The following is a 21,787-nucleotide window of genomic DNA, read 5'->3' on the forward strand; positions in this document are numbered from 1 at the left end:
CGGCGGTCGCGCATGTGCAGAAGACCAAATTGCAACCTGCGCGTGCGCAGACGTGCCGCTGGGGGTTGCGAACATGCATCCTGCATGGATCATGTTCGCAACCCGAGCATCCACTGTACTGTTTCGCCATTGATGAAAGCCTGGTAAAATACTGATTCTAATTTCAACAACAAACAAGGGGGGGATCTGTATTTTTCCTGTTCATTTGGACTCTAAGAACACAACATCCGTAGGATTTGGGGGTGATGATGATAGAGATAAATACTTGCTAAAGCTTCAAATTATAAAAATGTAGTAACTCAAAGCTGGTTCAAGTGGCTTTTTAAAAAGAACAAGCAAGGAATCACATGGAAGATGTAATAAGCTTGTTATCTCCTGTTCTGGAGGGTAGGACTCAAGCCAATGGCTTCAAATTACAAGAAAGAAGATTACAACTAAACACCAGGAAAAACTTTCTGACTGCAAGAGCAGTTTGACAGTGGAACATTCTCCCTCAGGAGGTTTAGGTGTCTCCTTCCTTGGAGGTTTTTAAGCAGAGGTTGGGTGGCCATCTGTCATGGATGCTTTAGCTGACATTCCTACATTGCAGGGGATTGGACTAGATGACCCCTGGGGTACCATCCAACTCTAAGATTCTATGATTCTATAAATTTCGACTGGCATATGGATATAAGAAGGAATCTTAATAACCACCCATAGAGACATCTATTTTTTGCTGCCAATAAATATATCATTATAATATCTCTGATAAAAGCCTACATGGATCATTTTCTGCATACCGTTGCACATATTTAAACATTTATCCCAAACATGGAGATAAGTTTTTTTTTAAATAAAATAAAATGACTTCTTCATTATTCTGCTGAACACAGCTGTCCTACAGCTGAGAAGAAATATATCTCTAGGTGCCTTGAAATACCAGATTCACAGTACAGTGGTGCCTCGCAAGACGAAATTAATCCATTCCGTGAGGCTCTTCGTATAGTGTTTTTTTCGTCTTGCGAAGCAAGCCCATTGACAGCTTAGCGGATTAGCGCTACAGCTGTCAAGCGGCTTCCAGCGATCAGCTGTTAAGCGGCTTATCAGCGGAACAGCCGATAAGCGACTTAGCGGCTTAAGAAAAGGGCGGAAAAAGCGGGAAAAAACCGCGGGGGGATGCAAGATTTTTTTCGTCTTGCGAAGCAACCCCATAGGGGAATTCGTTTTGCGAAGCGCCTCCAAAACGGAAAACCCTTTCGTCTAGCGGGTTTTTCATCTTGCGAGGCGTTCATCTTGCGGGGCACCACTGTATTACTTTACTATAAGCACATTATAGTGGATACTAATATAAAGGTGAAGGACCCCCTGGACAGTTAAGTCCAGTCAAAGGTGACTATGGGGTGCAGCATTCATCTCACTTTTCAGGGCGAAGGAGTCAGCGTTTGTCCAGATAGCTTTCTGGGTCATGTGGTCAGCATGACTAAACCGCTACTGGTGCACAGAGGACCATGACGAGTGCCAGAGCGCACGGAAACGCCACTTACCTTCCTGCCACAGCGGTACCTATTTATCTACTCACGCTGGTATGCTTTCGAACTGCTAGGTTGGCAGAAGCTGGGACAGAGCAACGGAAGCTCACCCCATCTTGCAGATTTGAACTGTCGACCTTCTGTTGGCAAGGGCAAGAGGCTCAGTGGTTTAGACCACAGCACCACCTGCATCCCTTACTGCATATTGCACCAGTGCAGATTAACTTAAGTGAGACTCTTCCAAAATCAAGGTCCACTAGAACACCAGCAAATTCAAGTAGTGCAAAAGTGGTGAACAGATTCCCAACAGAGGTATGCAGTAGTTTGGAAAGTTTGTTCGCCCTTTCTCAGGCGGTTGGTTTTGCGGGAGGGCCCCGAGCCTCCTCGTGAACTGCCCTATTGCAGGCCGGATCGTCCTCCTGCCACCAAATTGGCCAATGGCGGCAGGAATTAGTGGTTGTTCCCTGGGGCACGGGACCAACTGACCAATTGTGGCCCTTGGCACAACACCAAGTTTAAATTTCCGATATGCTGGGCCTTTCGGCCTCTCTCTCACTGCAGGGCCTTGATAGGCAATAGACTACAGTATAGTTTGCACTGCAGCGAAGATTTGCCATTGTCATATCACAGGTGTGGGTTCCGACTTGCCTTGTGCTGTGGGATTAGTCTGAAAACAGCTTGGGTGCCTATATCTCTGCACATAAAACCTGTTTAGATTCTCAGGATGCTAAATAAAAGTCATCAGATCCTGCGCAAAATGCCCAAGGTTAAATCTAGTTTCTCTTCTGAAAATACAAAAGTCTATGACTCTCTTGCAACATAGCTGACACCATTATCAATTCCCATGCCAATGTTATTTCTGGCAAGCAGTTCAGCTGTAAAATCCTTTCACAGCATAGGAAGCCAAAGACAACTTTAACAGTCTCTGTGGAGGTTTCAAGAGCGGGTGTGTGAGTGTGTGTGGAAGACATATGCACTGTTTATCTGTTGGTTGGTGCTATTGCATCTTAATGCCTCAATTATTGCCCTAAGAACAGTAAGCAATTCATAACAATAAGAAGTTTTCATGCTTCTCATTTTAAATAAATATATATTAACTAGATATAAAAACAAAACAAAAACTATTTTAATCAAGTTCCAACTGCCATCTGTTCAGTCTGGTAGGCAAGTAGTTTCTTGAACAGATGTCCCAAAGTAGGAAGCTTGCAACATGCAAAGTGGACTTAAATAGAATAAAGGCTTCCCAGATGAGCACTTAGGAGACGTGTTGCATTACAGTGCATTTTGCACCTATCCCAGCCCTCTTGAAAACAGGAGCTGGAGTTTGAACATAAAAAGTAAAATTGTGTCCGAACAATTCCTGCTCAAAGTTCAGAAGAGAAACAAGCAAACACACAAACAGGATGCCAAACAGGCAAACTAGACTTTTTTAAAAAAGCCTCACTTGGGATGGCCAATAAATAGCAGAGCATCTAATTTATCTTCATACTTCTAAACTGGGTTGTCTGTGTTTAGGCATCTTGGTAACCTAAATGGGTTGGGGTGGTGAGGGTAAGGAGGTTGAGAAAATATCTCTACAGATAATAGAACCAAACATTCGCAGAAAAATATCGAAGTTTGAAAAATACCTCCTGCATCCCAACCCAAACTTCTAAATAGATTGTTGGTGTGCACTTCCCTAATTCTGCCAGGGAGTACCTCTCAGCAGGAGAAGGCTCATACAGATTATAGCTCTATGCACACAGATGATGTGAAATGATGTTGCTTAAGTCAACATAAGACGACAATCTGTTGAGTCCCTGAAAATTTATCCTTCTGGTGGTGAAGATGCTTGCCAATTCCTGCAGAAAGGACTACAACGAGAGAGAAACTTTACTATGGAAAGGATATTCAGGATTGAGTGGGATTCAACTTTTCGGTACAGACCACACAACCCCTGTTCTCAGAGCCAATTCTCCCCATCCAAGAAGCTGTTTAGCAATGAAGAGGCAACATCTCATATTGATACAACTGCTTTCAGTAACAAGAACTTCCCCATCCTCCCATGCAGAATGGATTGTGCTGTTTCACATTTTATAATCAGTCAATTGCTGACTACAGCATTTTAATGAACAAAATGCTTTAGAGGACCACAGCAACCAAGGCTAATTAAATATATCCAAAGCTGACAGATCAAAAGACTAGCATGATTTTACTCAATATGTCATGCATTCTATTCTGTGGTTGCACAGACAGGCATACTTAATAGTCTGAAAAGCACATTATAGACTGTCAACATATAAACAAATGAAGGACTCTCAGCAACAGAATGCCATATTGCTCCAATCTAGCTCACTATAGGATACTGAATCTTCTTCCACACCTATGTAACCTAAACTAATTTTCAATGGAACTTTAATTATTTTATGAAGTACAGTTTTCTAGAACAATTGTTTTTCAGTCCACAGTGCGTAGAAATATGGATGCTCAGTCTGATGAACTAATTACCTCTGTGTATGACTGTGTATGAAAAAGCATAAAGAAAGAAAAATTCTATTCTAATCTGGAAGTGAAAACAAATTGGAAATATGTGCAACTGTGTTTGTTATGGACTTGTTTCTTTTTTCAACAAGGTCCTTGGAGAGACTGCCTGCAAGCTTTAGAAGATGGTCATGACACCAGTTCCATATATCTTGTGAAACCTGAAAATACAAACCGATTGATGCAGGTCTGGTGTGATCAACGGCAAGATCCTGGTGGCTGGACAGTCATTCAGAGACGTTTGGATGGATCTGTCAACTTTTTCAGGAACTGGGAGACTTACAAGGTTAGGACAAAAAACTGTGAGTTTTTATTCTAAGAAACATTATTTGAATCCATGTTTCAGTCTTTCCAACAATAATTTACCTGAAGTAGTTAGGGCACTTGATTACATCCATGACAGAAGGAGGAGTACCTGAACTATTTAAAATGTCGCTGTCAAAGGCAGCAAAACACGGACCATTTCTCCCTGGGCCTCTTAATCATATAGTTTCAGCTGGACTTCAACAATATTCTCCTAGGAATTTGGTATCTGGAGTATTATCAATAAATAATAAGGTGGGGACAACCATCAGAAAGAAAGATTTGGGTTTTAAAAAGGATTAGAATGTACAAGGAAACAAGAAAGCACACAATTTTAAGTACTGGCAGTATTTAAGTCAAAAGAGAAGGTCTGCAGATAGGGACTGCAGATGGGTTGATTAAAGTCAAAGTGAGGAATGGAGTTGAAATGAAGGTGAAGAAGTCTGGTAGCATAACTTAAAGGCACACAATCAACACCATGAAAGATCTGTAGTAGTAAGCTGTTTACTACTTTTTGCATGTGCACTAAGTATTTATGGAAAGGCTAATTTATATGGAAAAGGAAAGATAAGAAGTTCCAATCCTATAATTCTATTTGGGTTGGACTGCAGGGAGCAGCAAAAATGTCATTTGTGCCTGAGAATAGCTTTCCAGAAAAAGTGCAAGGACAAGCCATCCATTGCAGAACTTGGCTTGAGGCCCAAGACCCTTGAGGGCTCAAACACATAGTTTAATATAAGGATAAGCTCAGAGGTGCAATTCACACATTATTCTAATGGCTGGTTCCCTGAGACTTTTTCTGATGTCACTCCAGTAGAGAATAATCAATGTCAGTGTGTGAGTGAGCATCTTGGAGCCCTGTCTTTGGTGCAAATAACATGGTTCCTTGCCTCCCAAACTTTATCCCCCTTTCTTGGCAGGACAATATTTGGGAGGAAAAGAACAACAGTATTGGCCCTACACATTGGGTTCCAAGATATACACACCACCAGGCAACCTGGGAATAAGCCATCGGAAATAAGACTCCCATGATATAAAGATGAAGTGTGAAGTGTGCTTAGATTTTCAAGGACCAAAAGAGGGAGGAATCTTCCTTGACTATTTTTTAACTGACATAGAAAGAAGCAGCAGGGCATGAATTCAAAGAGGTAGGCACGCATCCACAGGAAGCCAGCGATCTACTTAGTTTGGAAAATGACCCACAGTTCAGAGCCAGATGGTGATTTTCAGATTGTCAGCCCAGAAACATCACAATCTCACTGCAGCTAAGTACACCGTATGAGTGTTACAAAAGATCAATGCCAAGTGCTAATTCATATTTTCTTTTTTATTTTCTTTCTTCTACAGCAAGGATTCGGTAATATTGATGGAGAGTACTGGTTGGGCTTAGAAAATATTTATTGGCTGACAAATCAAGGCAACTACAAATTGTTAATAACCATGGAAGACTGGTCAGGCCGGAAAGTGTTTGCTGAATATGCCAGTTTCCGACTTGAGCCAGAAAGTGAATACTACAAGTTGCGACTGGGGCGATACAATGGCAATGCTGGAGACTCTTTCACATGGCACAATGGGAAGCAATTCACTACACTGGACAGAGACCATGATGTATACACAGGTACAAAAAATTAAAATAAGCTATGAACTCTATGTGAAGGCACATAAAAATGTATATGAAAACATTTTATTTTTATATATTAAATAAATTGAAAAAATATATTATTCTGGATGTCAGGAACATACCAAATGTACAACTACAGATATAAGTTCGTAACCAAATCCTTGTCTGGAGTTCCCAGGCATTCTGCAAGCAGTCCATCTGACATGCTTCTATATTTCTAGAAGTAGCAAAATAGGCAGGAAAGTGGGTGAGACAAAACAGCCAAAAGGAACTGCGGGTAGAGCAGGCATGGCAGGAGATGTAACAGCCTGGAGACCTATCCAGATATTATAATGCCTAAGAGGCTCAAGCCAGAGATGGGCAGATGGGCTTTGCAGGATCTATTTTGTTTTTATTGGAAACCCTGGGGCCCACCAAGCAAATCCTAGTGAGAAAAGACATACACTTAGAATTAAAGAACTGTGAGCCCAGGAATTTGTTCTGCGTCACTGAAACTGGGTGGGACTCACAGTCCTTCCACACAAGAATCCCAAAGCTTGGTTGTCCCAAGCTTTCTTCATTTCAGCAGTATAACTGGGGTGGGGGAGTCATTTCACTTCTCTATTGTTAAACAACTGGGAGTAAGAAAGCTTTGTCAATTACCCAGAGATCTACAAGCAGATCAAGATTTACCTTCTGTCCACTCCTAATTTAGGCTTCCTAGAAGCTTGCTAAGCAGTTCCAGTAGCCAATCAGGTTGCAACATACCAACAAGCAACTGGTGGAGCTGATGCACTTAAAACTGCCAAGGGCAGAAAAGCCCAACCAGGAAATACAAGCCACACACCAAGGAGCCCCAGTTTTTGACTTGGCTTTGTAGTGAACCATATCTGTAGTTGCCACCAATCTTGCCTCCTCTGCCAAGTTCTCTGCATGTCCTGAGGTTTTGTTCTGACGAGAGACAGAAGCATCAAGAACCTTGCAAATGGAAAAGCACCAAGTTTAACTCATCCATTTATTCATAGAGTGATATTCTCCTTTCTATTACAGGTAACTGTGCTCATTACCAGAAAGGGGGATGGTGGTACAATGCATGTGCACACTCGAATCTCAATGGTGTTTGGTACAGAGGAGGACACTACCGAAGTCGATATCAAGATGGTGTCTATTGGGCTGAGTTCCGTGGAGGCTCATACTCACTGAAGAAGGTTATCATGATGATCAGACCTAATCCCAACACATTCCACTAAAAGGAACTTCTCAAGCCTTTTATATAACAGTTTTGTGTGCTATCCAGAACACATCTTTGCACCAGCAAAGAATGTAATATATTGTACATTGACCGCTATTAATCAGAGGACTTGTATATTGTATTTTCCAAGAATCGTTCCAGAACCAAAATAACAAGATTTCAAGAATGTCACCACAAAATGATTTTTTTCTTTTTTCTTAACAGTTTTTTTTAAAGAGTTATCAGGTAAAATGGACTGTAGATAAGCTGAGATGCTAAAAATACTGCCACATCATCTGAATATTTTTGTATGTTTTATATATTCTCAAATACTGGACATATTAAAAAACTGTACAGCAAGACTTTAAAAAATAATAAATTCATTTGACACAGGAAATAATATCCTTTGAAACTATGTAGCCAGTACAGGTATATTAGAAAGTTCCTAATTTAAACTTCTTTAGATATTGAGAGAGCGTAGTGTCTGCTTTGAAGTGTCCACACTGTGCCCAGCACTAATAGAATCCCCTATTTTTCTTGGGTCTCAAAGCACTCTTAGAACTTAACAATGAATCATTTTGTACAGGACAAACAGTCCTGAATCATTTTGTACAGGACAAACAGATCTGACAAACAGTCCAGGTTGTTATATTCACTATTAATGCACTAGGCATTATCCATAACTGACCACACAGCTATATTTCTCATAAACAAAACAGTTTCAGCATTTTTCGGTTAAACATCTGGTCATTTTAGAAGCATCTTAGATGTTACATGTTCACTGTATACTTTTGTAACCAACACTAATACCTTTGCACCTAAATGATAGCTTATTGGTTTCAAGTTATTTTGTACCCTTAGAGTCATTACCTGCTCTGTAGTCATTGCAACAACAAAAAGAACTATCCAATTTTGCAGGCAAATGATGGATATAGATATAGAACTTATTTAAATGCCCTTGGACATGAGATTGTGACCTTTGAGAGAGAATATGTGAAACTTAAAACTGTATTTGCCATATTTCACTATTATTGCCAAGTATACATATTGAAAGGTGATTATGCAATTATATTTATAAATAAAGTCCATGGCAGAAACTTGAATTCAAGTATTCTGCTGAGGTAAGTTTCCAGAATAGATTATTTTATCACATGTTGCATTATAACATCCTTCCCAAACCTGGTGCCCTCCAGATGTTTTAGACCACAGTTCCCATCACTCTTAACCATTGGCCATGCTAGCTGGAGCTGAGAGCTAGACTCAGAACATCTGACTGGCACCAGTTGAATAAGGCTGCGTTATAGGAACAGTGAAAATCATACATTTAAAAACTCTTATTACCTCATTATTTCTTTCGTAACATACAATGTGTGTCAAACGTTTGGAGTGTGATGTAGCATGTCTTGTATATAAATCAAAGTAGGGATTTTAATATATTATCTGATTATCCTTGTAATGATGCAAATGTGTAATAAAAGCAACAAATGCTATTTTGATGTACTTAGATTTCATTCTTATATTATCATTATTTATTTACGAAACACCTTAGAAACAGGCTGATCAAATGTGGTTTCTTGAAGGATCTGAATATAACAAACAGAGAACAAGAGTTGAATGGCAGATGATCTGACGTTCCCATAACTGTAAATAATAATAATAATAATAATAATAATAATAATAATAATAATGTGTTTGTGGGAGGAAGGCTGTTGGTTGTTTTTTGTTTTGCTTTTGTTATGTATTTTGTGTTCTCATTTTGCACTTTTATGCTATGAAGTACCCTTTCATCTTTGGATGAAGGGCAGTATACAAACAACAACAACTGGGAGTTGCAAAGTGGAAGGGACAAAGGTAAAAAAGAGGGATGGTAATAATAGGTTTAGCACTGGTATCTCTGTGTATTCTGAGGAGTAGCATTTAGAAACAGGAAATGTTACTGATATAGATGAAGATGGCCATGGAGAAATTTGAAAGGGTGAAAAACAAGTGAAGAAACAGAAAGCTAATGAAGAGAATGGCACACGGGAGTCAATTGATCTGAACAACGAGTAGAAAATATCAAACAACTGATAGCAGTAGAGAGACTTAAAGAGCAGAAGCAAGAAAGCCATCAAAGAATAAAATTCTATATTCACGATGCTGCAAAGAAGCAAACATTTTGGTAGAATCTGACCTGATGACTTTCAAGGGGCATGGGCCTTGTAGGAACCTGGGGAGCATTACAACAATCAAGAACACGATAGAGTTATTAATCAATTAATTAAATTTATATAACTCCATTCATCCAAGGTTCACAGCAAAGTTTACAGTATAAAGTTATATCGAAAGTGCTAGAGTTAAGTTTGTGTCTGTCCATCAGGAACTGAGTATAGCACAAGGATGAGCAGAAGAAGATATGAAAGGGAGAAAAGACATACCTTGGCATTATTTTGGTAGAAGTACCAAAACAAAACAAGATACCTACAAATACCAATTCTTTCTAGTGTTCTTCATGCTGCTCATGATCTTTTTCATCTCCCCAATATCTGCAGTGCTTGTGGGAATAAGCACACCCAAGCAAAAATATGCAAACACAAAGGGATTCAGACTCATCTACACCAATTTTTATCCATACATAGAATATACACTGCAAAACATACTACAGGTATAGGCTCAATATATGTGCATAGCAGAGAATTAATTGTATAGTATTATATAATCAGTTTGAACACAGCAGAAGCACTAAAATTCTTCTGAAGATTAAACCCATAGGCACATGTGAAACTATAGGCAACAAAGCATTCTGGGAAAATCACAATTAGAGGCAATACCTTGTAGGGCGCGTGTATTTAATGGAATATTTTACCACTGATTTTATTGGAGGGTGTTGGACAACAAGCTCTAATTGCCCATTAGTTTGGGGCATATTGTCCTTCTGCGGTTTGAATCAAGTTCACCTCCTGCTAACATCTCTGAGTCCCCTGTTATATGCTTGTTATCTACTACTCAAGACAAAGAACCATCTGTCCAAGTTGCTGAAAGAATCAAAGCAACTGCTACAGAATCCTGTCTTGTGGAAAGAGGCTTGAGCCAACAGGCAGCTATCTGAAATCCCCTTTCTTTTTGTCCCCCCTTTTAAAACCATATAATCTTGACTTGCCCCTTCCCTTATATTAGCCAAAGTCCCGTTTTTCACCTCTGCTCCAAGTGCAATTTGGGTTGTAAGGGGCTGTCTTTATTTAATTGATTACAAATGTGTAAGCTGAACCATGACACAAAGAAACATGAACAGCTTAAGAACAGCACAACATGCAATGGAATGAGCAATTAAAAGACAGGGAAACTAATAATTGGATATGACAGAGAATAAACGTTAGAAGGAAAGGTCGCAAAGTTGAAATGTACATACGCAGGGCTTCTGGCAAGAGACAACTCGGGTCGGTGGAATAAAGCAGTGCTAGTGTCGAGCCCCTACAATTTTAAAAGACTAAAGAGACAATCACCTATGTGGTGGGTGGATGACCTAGAACTAACAGTAGGGCTTATGATGTGAATGCAGCAAACAAACAACAGAGAATGCTGGAAAGAACTTGAAGTGGCATATATTCAAAGATGGGTGTGAGATGCTGTAAAATAAAATAAAAGAAGAAGCTGTCTGCAAGAGGGGGTTGCAGCTCCATTATATTATTGGTGAAAAGGATGGGGACCAGATGTGTTGCAGATATCAGTACGACATTACAGATTTTTATGTACTAAGCTTGGATACTAGAACAATAGGCAGGTAGGATCCTAGAATGCAACAATTGATTGGCTTGCAGGAAAAGGCAATCAGGCTCCAGGAGGAAGTTAATCAGCCTATTAGGCTGGTAGGATCGTAGAATGCAACAACTGATTAGCCTGCAGGAGCAGACCAATCAGGCTCCAGGAGGGAAGCAGAATCAGCCAATCAGACAGGACTCATTGTGTAAATAATGTATATAAAAGCCTGAGGTTTGTGGGGAAATTCAATTGCTGTTTTACAAGCTGCAATAAAGAGCATGAAATCACTGCAGGACTCCAAGCATATTTCACCAGCGACGAAGGTGAGATCCTGCTGAGCTGTCTGCCGCGCACTGCACACACAATCGCACCGCGCATCCAGGCTACAGCTCTGGGACCCAAGGACCCAGAATGGCAACAGACAATAGCTTCATGCTGTTCGGCCCAGCCTCAGGAGACTGGGAAGGATATGCCACCTGCTTCCAGTTCCTCCTGGAGGCAAAGGACGTCACTGATGCAGCCAAGAAGATGGCGACCTTCTTCAGCGTCTGTAGAGAAGAAACGTTTGAGATTGGCCAAGCCCTCCTCACTCCCACAAATATCTCTACCATTCCCTACAACATGATAATGGAACGGCTGAAGGGGCACTTCTTGCCACAGCCCTTGGTGGGAGCATGTCGCAATGCCTTCTACGCAAAGTGGCAGGCCCCCGGAGAAACCATAACCAGGTATGTGACCTCCCTCCACCAGGCTGCCCAGCTCTGTAACTTCACAGAGCTGGAGAACATGCTCCACGACCGCCTCGTGAGCAGCCTGAGGAATTAGAAGCTGCAGTGGCGCCTCTATGCTAAGAAGGACCTGAAGTTCCAGGTCGCCCTAGAGGAGGCTCTAGCAACTGAAGCCGCTGAGTCAGTGCAAGGATTCCAGTCAAATGTGTTGTCCCAACCAAGGGTCCACCATAAGAACCTCACCAACAACTCAGAATCAAACCGGGAGGACGTGCACCGAGTGCAGCAGTGCACACAAACTGCACTCCCACCACGACAGCCTTGTCCGGAAGAGGGGAACTGTGCAAGCTGTGAGGAGAGCCAACAGCGGAGGACTTGCCATTTCTACAACGCAGAATGCCGACAATGCAGAAAAGTGGGACACATTGCCTGGGTGTGCTGCACCCGCCCTGCTCGACGCCTTGCATCAGATGGCTGACTCAAGAGTCCTGGGCCCTATAGTCCAAAACACCAAGGCAACTCAACGGAGATGACAGACTGTCAGGTATACCAGTTGCCTCATTCTAATGCAGAAAAAAAATACATTGAGGTACAGATAGAGGAAGTCCCATGCCTCATGGAGCTTGATACAGGCTCAACCCTGTCCATAATCTTGGCACAGACATTAAGGAAATTGTGTCCCAGCGGCGGCCCCAACCTTAGGCCAGCCCCATTAACCCTCCAGGACTTCCAAAAACACAAAGTACCCTCCCCACAATGGGGGTGGGAACCTTCAATGTACAATATCGAGGGTGGAAGCGGCAATTAGACTTGATTGTGGTCAAGGGACCCTACGTTAGCTTACTGGGGTTGGCGTGGTTTGGGCCACTGGGGCTAGCCATCACTGGGGTGAACCGCACCAGCTCCCACATGGACATGGACGCCATCTGCAAAGAGTTTCTGGAGGTTTTCGACGGGGCATTGGGATGATATACTGCCCCCCCATTGGCCTACAACTAGACCCCGCCGTACGACTCATCAGGTTCAAGGCCTGCCAGGTCCCGTTCGCCCTTAAACCCCGCATTGACGAGGAATTAGACCGGCTCATGGAGCAAGGAGTGCTCGAGCCGGTGCCTAATGCCCCCCGTGAAACCCCAATCGCCACACCCGCCAAGCCCAAAGGCTCGGTCCGCATCTGTGCAGACTACAAATGTACCATAAACAAGGTCTTTACGGCTCATACACAGAAAGTTATGGGGTCATTCACCATGAGGAGCAGATCAGGTAAGAGTAGCAGAGGTTCATGCTGAAGGGGTTCTGCCCTGCCAAAAGAAGAATCAGTAATGATGTGATGTGATGTGATGTAATGCACAAACGTGGAATAATTAGAATGGGCAGGTTTTATGGGAAAAGCTTGGTAAGCCCAAGAATTCTTCCCAAGAAAAAAAAGGATGCTGAGGGACACCCCAAAAGCTTTGCCAAACACTCCCTCACTCCTTCCCTCAAAAAGAAATAAGAGGTATCCTGAAGTGTGTGATCAGAAGCACAATTATGAATAACTACAATTATTTCACATCACTGTTGCCTGGGAAGGATATGGGTTAAGAGGCTTTGCCAAAGATACAGCAGTGTACAATAACATATCACCTTTTACATTCAGAGGATCCCAAACAACAGAAACAAAAGAAGCTCTGTCTCCTTCATTCAGGCAGATAGAGCAATGTATATCTACAAGTAACATATGCCAATATGAAAGAAGAGCCTTTTAAGTTTGAATCTGGGCGAACCCCTTGGAAGCTTTCTATATTTGCAGGAAAACACTGCCAAAATTTTATTTTTTGCTCAGTCAAAAGATTCCTGTTTTTAGAATAAAAAGTGGAGTTGAACATATGGGTAATGTATGCAATATATATATTTATATGCATATACATATGTTTTCTAAAAGTTAAAAAAGCCAGTTTTTAAAATTTGAATTTAGTATGGTTTGCAATGAAATCAATTACAAAAGCCCACTACCTTCCTTAGTAACAACAGAAGGAAAATACGCAAAACTCTTGCATATGAGGGGCAGCAACAAAATATTAACCAAACAGGAATTTTAACTGGCAGAATTACCTTTTGCCACATTTTATAATCCCAGTATCTAAAATTCATATGCTGTACATATGTATGAAGTCAAGGTTATCCATGTATTCTGATGGTAAGTATGAGCCAACTCTTACATTCATCTCTCATCTATCTTAACTGTATACAGTAAAATAACCTAGAAATGACCTATGATAAGGGCAAGCAAGATAGTATCCACTGGCAATATATAATTGAGGTGGCTGGCCAAAAGAATGAAAACTTATGGGTCTTGGAAAAGGTTCTGGAATCTTTATAAGAAAGTTCTCAAAAGCTGCTGTTTCCTCAAACCACAAAATTGTGCTGCGTTCAACTAAAAATGAACCTCATAACCCTGAATATGAATCTAGTGTTTCCCCTCCCTTCCTTTCTCCTTCCAGCTATAAAAATTACAGACAGAGAATACCCTAGAAATATGCACAGTTCCTTTGATGTTAATACTACTTCATTAATTCCAGCCCTGTTATTTTTCCATTGCATGCCACCCCAGCTGCAGCAACTACCCAGTTGCACTTCACTCTCTTGGCAGGCCTTTATAAGATGTGTGTTTTCAAATGTTGAATGAGACGATGCAAAAAGCAAGGTTGTTACACAGCATTAAAAACCACATTTTAAGGGTTGTGAAATATGCTTAGTTTTCTTCATACCACACACATCCTTATTTCTTGAGGTTATGACTGTTAATTGAGTTCACTGAAGCAGAGAAACAAAACAAAATGCACTATTTGCTTTATTGGTACTATGGCAAATACCCATAAGGATAAGAATGAGATCACTAGATCCTGGATATTATTATTTTTTTTAAAAATCAGAAACTAGTATGTAATACTAGCAAAGCAAAAAAGGAAAAACCACAGCAGGGAAAACCATGGAGACTAGGAATTATAAGCAAAAGGGTAACTGGGTACTTAAGCAAGAACGCAAACGTAAACTGGAAATATGATATGTAGCATTACGTATAGCCAAGATATAGGGGTAGGAAAAGCACAGCAGAATATGGTTAAAGGAACAGGGCATTGGCAGGTCTTCTGAACCAAGTAACAGTGGAAAGAGAAATGCTTCTTGTCAAGGAGCACAGCCCTCTTTCCCGCTATCCTTCCAATGTCCTTATAAAGGAGTGGGTAGTATAGGATAACCGCCATTCTTTATAGACTTTGCTCATAATTCCTTTTGACGCTTAACATATCCCTTTACCATGAAGACTGACTCATATGAAATTTAAAAACTTTGAGGTTACAAATTAAGCATAATAGTCCCTTGGTATCATCAGTAGAGAAGGAGACTCTGAAAAGAAATATGCAAAACTGACTAATAAGCAGTATGGGCACATGCTTCCTAGCAATCTCCTGCCCATGTACAGTCAACTATTTTCTGAGATAAAAGGAAGAGGGAAAGAGGGGGAGCATCTTCCCTCTCACATATTTGATCCACACTTGTCACTGCACTCCAATAATCCCTTGCAACATGACAAATTGCACTGATGAAAGGAATGCCCTCCTAACAAAAAAACCAACCTTAACTCACCATTAGGAGACATAACTACAAAAGTGAGGATTATCAAAGTATTTGGGGTTTTTAAAAATGCAGAGAGAAAAGTCCTAAACACAGAAACATATCTATGCATGTATATAATATATATAATGGGGTTGAAGCCAAAGCATGCACAGAACAGCAAAAGCAAAGGATCTTTTCCCTACATTCAAATAGTAGTATTTGATGAGGTCTATGCAAACATGGGAGTCTATGTTGTTTTTACACTGAGCTTCTTTAAACAGTGAGGTAGAGCTTTGCAAGGAAATATCTGCAACAACCGTTACTACTTTTGATCCATTACACCAGTATCTGCCTCCCACCCTGCCAGTATTTTTCTTTTTTATTGTGGCATTCATTTGTAATCTTTGTGGCATCCTATGCAGGAGTCTAACACTCCTGAATAAATATATTCTTCCGCAACATTAAGACATTCATAAGGTTTGTTTCCAGGTAATTCTATAATTTGGATGCTGTATTAGTATACATGTATCTTTTTTTTCTGCTTTCGTCTGAAGAGCTCTCAAAGTAGCTTCCAAACAATTTAAAACAAAAGAAAATGATAAATCAGTAGAAAAACATAGTAAGAACAACAAAGCAGCAGTAATTGAAACAGAAAATTTAAAAAGCAGAAGGCTTAAATAAAATACCTGGTTAGTTATAAAACAACTAAAAGCATATGAAGCTTGGCACCAAACAAGCCTCCCCGAGGAAGGTATTTCTGGGTCAATATATCACAACTGAAAGGAGCCCAGCCCAATTTGACAATGCCAGCATCTCTTCTATTCTGGTGCCAATGAGAATAGAAGGGCCCAAGAAAAAGGAAGGAGAACTCTGATGTGCTGTTTCCAGAGACTGGTAATGGAAATATTGGGGCAGTTCCAAATGCGCTTCCTGTTTATAGAGCACTCTAACAGGCTTTGGTGGGCAGGATTAGGCCCACAGATAACCAACCCTTGCTGTAGAACTACCTTAATCTGAGGATACTACTAAAAGATAACAACTCTGAGAAGTGCATTAAGATATACATTTCTAAGAAAGTGATCACAAAGGAAGAATATATTTTGCCTAATTCAAGTTCCTTTACATAAGAATATGTTTACCATTTAAGTACCCCCCTCTATTCTTCTGTAGAATCAAGAACAATCATAGACAGTTGCACCCCAAACATTTTTATTCTGAAGAAAACTTGACAGATGAGCATAAAACTCACCATATTTACGCCAAGCAGGAATTTTCCATCAGCCAGTGGCCTTGGATATGTTTTCAAGGCACCAATGTAGCAACATCATGAGAGAACCTCTGTGCTAGGATAATGGGCCCATTCTGTAGTGCCTCTTTCACATTCCCTACAGCTCAGACCACAGTGACTTTTTCCTCATCGCATAGCAGAAGTAATGGCCACATTACCACTTGTAAAACTTCTTCACAACACTGGTTAACTGAACCACACTGGTTTAACCTGTGGTTTGGATCTGACATGCCTGGGCTTACTTGTTAGTCAGAAACAGAAAAGGCATCTAATTGAAGACTATATTTGATAGATAACAATTAGACTTACCTAGATAAGGAATACAGGGGACCATCTTTAAACATCTGATATATTCCCGCATCCTCTTATAATTATCTTCCTTAGACGTTAAGTAGTCTAGCTTCTCAAAGGTGGCCTTGTCTTTGCGATTCAAAAGCTAAAAAAAGAAAGGTCAAGTAAAACTATTAACATTCTGCAAAATGAAAATTTAATTAGTTAGAACACAGGAAAGCAGTAACTTTCTTTAGGCTGAATACTGTTTTGCTAAGGAGGTTAAGGGGTTGCAACAAATTTTAAACGGTCCACAGAATCAGCCATAACCCTGTACCTGAAAATGGATATAGCAAACACTGTGAAGTATATTCTCTTTTCACAATACTTTAAAAGGAAAAGGCAGTGTTTCATTCAATCCTGTGTGTTTCATACTACATATATCCTACAAGTACTCCCTGTCACAGTTTTTGGAACAAGACAACAAAGCAACTTGTTTCTGCTTACACCATTGCATCTGCTCTGCTCTATTCCAATTCACCTTCCCTTCATCTATTTCAGTCATACTCTGGGCTCATCCACACTTCTGCTTGCTCAGTGCCTAGGAAGCATGCTTGCTCAGTGCCTAGGAAGCATGGGCCCAAGCAGCCACATGGTGCGGGTTCTCAGTGCCTGGGGCATGGAGGGTGGCTGCATGGAGGGTGGCTGCACCCATCCAAGCTCTCACTGTTGACCGAGCTGCGGTTGTTTGAGTCGGCGGTGAGTGAGGCAAGTAGAGGGAGAAAGGCTCAAAGCTAGAGGAGGAGGCTGCCAGAACCTCTCACCTGGGGGCCACCTCCTCTTGGTCAGCCCAGGATGGGGGAAAGGGGCGTCAGGGCACGCAGGGGCGTCCCTTTGACAGCCACAAAATGAAGGAGGCACTGCCATTGCCCCAACCCTGAAGGCTTGGCTCAGGAGCAGCTTGGAAAGTGAAGGAGCTTGCCATGGAAGTGCCTTGAGGTGCTCCCTCACACCCTTTCAAAAACCTGCTCCTGGGGCCAGGCCCCCTGGCATTCCCCACACTATGCTCCTGGGTCTAAGCAGTTTTCCACTTGTCCCATGCTTTCTAGGCATGGGTCCAAGTGGTTCTCTGTTTGCCCCCCCCCCCCACTTTCCCCAGGAAAACCCACTCTTTAGCACTGAATTGGTGCAAACATCAACCCACTGAAAACCCAACTGACATTTGTTCCAATTCAGTGGTAAAGATAGAGTTTTCCTGGGGGGAAATGGGGGCCAAGAGGAAGTCTGGATGAGCTCTAAGTCCTACATTGCCTTGCTCTCTGCTGCTACTTCTGTTCTGCCTGGATCAGCAACTCAATGCTGTCTAATCTCAGAAACATCCTGATTCACAACTGCAACTTATCCCAGTGTCTGATACATTCATGCACTTCCCACCCAGGTTAGAAAGCTGCCCTATATCAAGCCAGACTGTTTGTTCATCTAACCTTTTATTCTCTCCTTTCACTGACAGTGGTGTTTCTCATCACTTGTTATCTGTTTAAAAATAAAAATAAAGAAACCCTGAAGAAACCAGGATTTGAATCTGTGATGGGATAGTGAGCTGCTTGTGCGTAAAAGCTTGATCCCTCTGGGGTTTGGCTGGTCATCCAAACCGAGGCACTAACGGAGCCCCCAAAGCATGACTCCGTCAGTCGCTGGTAGAATCTGACAGTGGGCGTCTACGGAATTTACGCCAACATAAAAGCTGTTTGACGGACATGCGCCTTCGTGACTCTCTGCGTGACAGTTTCCGGCGAAGGGTGGGAGTTCCTAATGGGGGTCTTGTTACCTCTTCGCTATTCTCACTAGAAGTATCCCAGAGCCTCCCCTCCGCTGTGACTCCTGCACTCCCCCTGCTGGTTCCTTCCTCTGCTGCAGATTCTCTCCTATTCTCCTGGAGCCTGTCCACCACCTGTCCCTCCGATGGCAGTTCCCTGACATCCACCTCCCCCCCAGGGCCCCCTTCACCCCCTCCTGCCTCCTCTCCCACTGGCGGTGAGGGCGGAAAGCCCCTGAAGGAACTCTCCTCGTCATCCGAGGATTCAAACACTTCTAGCCACGGCGTACCGTCTCTCTCCCCGTCTTCCTCTTCTTCGTCGGAGTCGGCTTCCTCACCCACCCCTGACTCTGGGAACCCTTCAAACTCTCCTTCCTCATCGGTGGTCCCAAAGTGTTCCCTTCTAAATCGTGCCACGGGTTGCGGTTTTCTTGGGAAACGCTGATGAAATGTTTCTATTAAGACCTCGTCATTGACTACCTCTGCTGGTACCCAAGTGTTTTCCGACTCTACTTCCCCCTCCCATTCTACCAGATATTCCACCTGATTCCCCTTCCACCTGGAATCAATGATTCCTGCCACGTTCATGTCGCGCTCTCTCTCTTCTATCACGGGCGTTTGGGTGGCCTCTCTCTCACGCTCCCCCCACTCACGTCCCTCTCGGTACGGCGACAGTAATGACCTGTGAAATACTGGGTGTAATTTCATGTGACTGGGCAGCCTGAGTTTGAATGCTACTGGGTTGACCTGCTGTATGACCTCAAAGGGTCCCAATCTTTTGGGTCTCAATTTCTTACTCCCGCCCTTGAACGGTAGTCCTTGGGTGGATAACCACACCCGGTCTCCCACCCTTATAGTTTCACCTTCCCTCCTATTTCTGTCTGCTTGCTTCTTATATTCTTCCTTGGCTTTCTCTAAGTTAAGTTGAAGCTGACGGTGGATCGCTTCCATCTCTTCAAAAAAATATTCCGCCGCCGGCACGCTCCACCTCTCCCCTCCCTCTCCTGGGAATGCCCGGGGGTGACACCCATAATTTGCCAGAAAGGGACTCATCCCTGTGGACACGTTCTCCGCGTTGTTGTAGGCAAATTCTGCTAGAGGTAACTTATCCACCCAATCATTTTCTCTGTCTTTTACATAACACCTCAGGTATTGTTGTAAAATCCCGTTTGCCCTTTCCGCTTGCCCATTTGTTTCTGGGTGCCGGGCAGTTGAGAAATTGAGTTCTACGTGCAGTAAGCTCATAAGTTTCCTCCAGAACCTGGAAGTAAATTGTTTCCCTCTGTCGCTCAAAACCCTCAAGGGGGCGCCATGCAACCTAAAAATATGTTCTACAAACAACTTGGCGGTTTCCTCTGCTGTGACCGCATGTGAACAAGCTATAAAATGACACATCTTGGTTAATAGATCTACCACCACCATGACAGCTGTTTTGCCTTTGGATTTTGGCAGGTCCGTCATAAAATCTATGGATACTGCCTCCCATGGCCTTTCTGGCGTGGGTAAGGGTTGTAATAGCCCCGCTGGCGCCACCCTCTCTCCTTTCGCTCGCTGGCACCTGTCGCAACCCCTGACATATTCCCGTACGTCCTCCCTCACCTTGGGCCACCAAAACTCCCTGGTAACCAACCACATGGTTTTGTGCTGTCCAAAATGTCCCGCTGTGGGGCTGTCATGCAACTGCTTGAGTACTCTGCCCCTCAGTTCCCCATCGGGTATGTACAGTGCCCCTTTGTAATACAATGCCCCGTTCTTTTCTTCAAACCCCCCTGTGTTCTCCTCTGTCCTCCTGAGCTCTCTGAGTTTCTCTTGGGCGTATTCATCGTTCTCAGTACCCTCTATCAGTTCCCTCTGCCCCACCAATGCCGCCCCACACACCCAGCGGTCTTCAGGGATTACATGCCTTGCCTCAGGCGCTCCCTCCCCCTCTAAGTACTCAGGTTTCCTGGAAAGAGCGTCCGCCCTCACGTTCTCGGAGCCGGGCACGTAACGAATCTCAAAGTGGAATTTGGAGAACTCCTGGGCCCATCGCACTTGTCTCTGGTTCAGCACTCGGGCTGTTCTCCAGTATTCCAGATTTTTGTGGTCAGTTCGGACTTGAACCTTGTGCTGCGCCCCAATCAGCAAGTGCCGCCATTTCCGGAATGCTTCATGAATGGCGAGCAGTTCTCGGTCGTATACTGTGTAGTTCCTCTCGGATTTGTTCAACTTCCGCGAGAAGAATGCACACGGTCTCCATTCAGACGTATCTTTTCCCGGCTGGAGAAGAACGGCCCCCACCGCTCGGTCTGACGCGTCAGTCTCCACTCTCATTGGTTGTTGTAGATCCACGTGCAAAAGTTGCTCTTCCGACGCAAACGCCTGCTTTAAACGTTCGAACGCCCGCTGCGCTTCTTCCGTCCAAACAAATTTCTTTTTGCTACTAAGACAATCCGTGATGGGCGCTGTTAAATGGGCAAAGTTTTTGATGAACTTCCTATAGAAGTTTCCGAAGCCCAGGAACCTTTGCACGTCCTTCTTGGTCTTTGGTGTTTTCCATTCCAGTACCGCTTGAACCTTGCTGGGATCCATGGCCAATCCCTTGTCAGACAACCGGTACCCCAGGAATTCCACCTCCCTGGTATGAAACTGACACTTCTCCAGTTTCACCCACAGCCGGTTTTCTCGCAGCTTGCTCAGTACCTCTCTTACATCTCGCACATGCTGCTCCTCATTCTCTGAGTACACCAGGACGTCATCTAAGAACGCTACGCAGTTCTTGTAGAGCAGTGGCCCCAGGACGTGATTCATGAATGATTGAAAGCAGGCGGAGCCCGCTTGTAATCCGAAAGGCATAACCCGGTACTCAAAAGCCCCCAAGGGGGTGAACATAGTGGTCTTCCACTCATCCCCCTTTCTCACACGTATCAAGTTATATGCCCCCCTAAGGTCCAGCTTGGTAAAAAATTTCCCTTTTCTCACCCGTGTTAGAATGTCATCAATTCTAGGCATAGGGAAAGTCACTGGTTCTGACACTGCATTTAGGGCCCTGAAATCACATACAAGCCTGGGCCTGCCCGTGTTTTTTTTGTCCACAAAGAACACTGGGCTGCCCCCCACCGCTCGTGACTCTCTGATGAAACCTCGCTTGAGGTTCTTGTCAATGAACTCCCTTAACTCCTGCATCTCACTGTCTGACATTGCATACA

At 42.9% G+C, this 21,787-nt stretch overlaps 2 protein-coding genes across 16 annotated transcripts in view; one reads left to right on the forward strand and one right to left on the reverse strand.

The window, feature by feature from the left end:
- Window positions 1–8,652, forward strand: part of ANGPTL2 (angiopoietin like 2) — a 29,273-nt gene extending 20,621 nt beyond the window's left edge. Inside the window, exons 3-6 of one of the 2 annotated variants that reach the window (XR_014559951.1) lie at window positions 4,121–4,314; window positions 5,679–5,949; window positions 6,982–7,756; window positions 7,800–8,652. Coding sequence is in view for 1 of the 2 variants with exons in the window: in XM_083721210.1 (XP_083577336.1) it covers window positions 4,121–4,314; window positions 5,679–5,949; window positions 6,982–7,181 (665 nt within the window). In the remaining variant the exon portion in view is untranslated. Of the gene's footprint in view, window positions 1–4,120; window positions 4,315–5,678; window positions 5,950–6,981 lie in introns of both variants that reach the window. The other variant, XM_083721210.1, reaches the window with a different exon arrangement.
- Window positions 1–21,787, reverse strand: part of RALGPS1 (Ral GEF with PH domain and SH3 binding motif 1) — a 229,265-nt gene that overhangs the window by 113,343 nt on the left and 94,135 nt on the right. For all 14 annotated transcript variants that reach the window (XM_083721190.1, XM_083721183.1, XM_083721193.1 and 11 more), the window contains exon 9: window positions 16,823–16,949. In XM_083721190.1, the coding sequence (XP_083577316.1) occupies window positions 16,823–16,949 (127 nt within the window). The remainder of the gene's footprint in view (window positions 1–16,822; window positions 16,950–21,787) is intronic.

The sequence above is a fragment of the Podarcis gaigeae genome, assembly GCF_964106915.1.
Source record: "Podarcis gaigeae genome assembly, chromosome: Z".
Classification (NCBI taxonomy): domain Eukaryota; kingdom Metazoa; phylum Chordata; class Lepidosauria; order Squamata; family Lacertidae; genus Podarcis; species Podarcis gaigeae.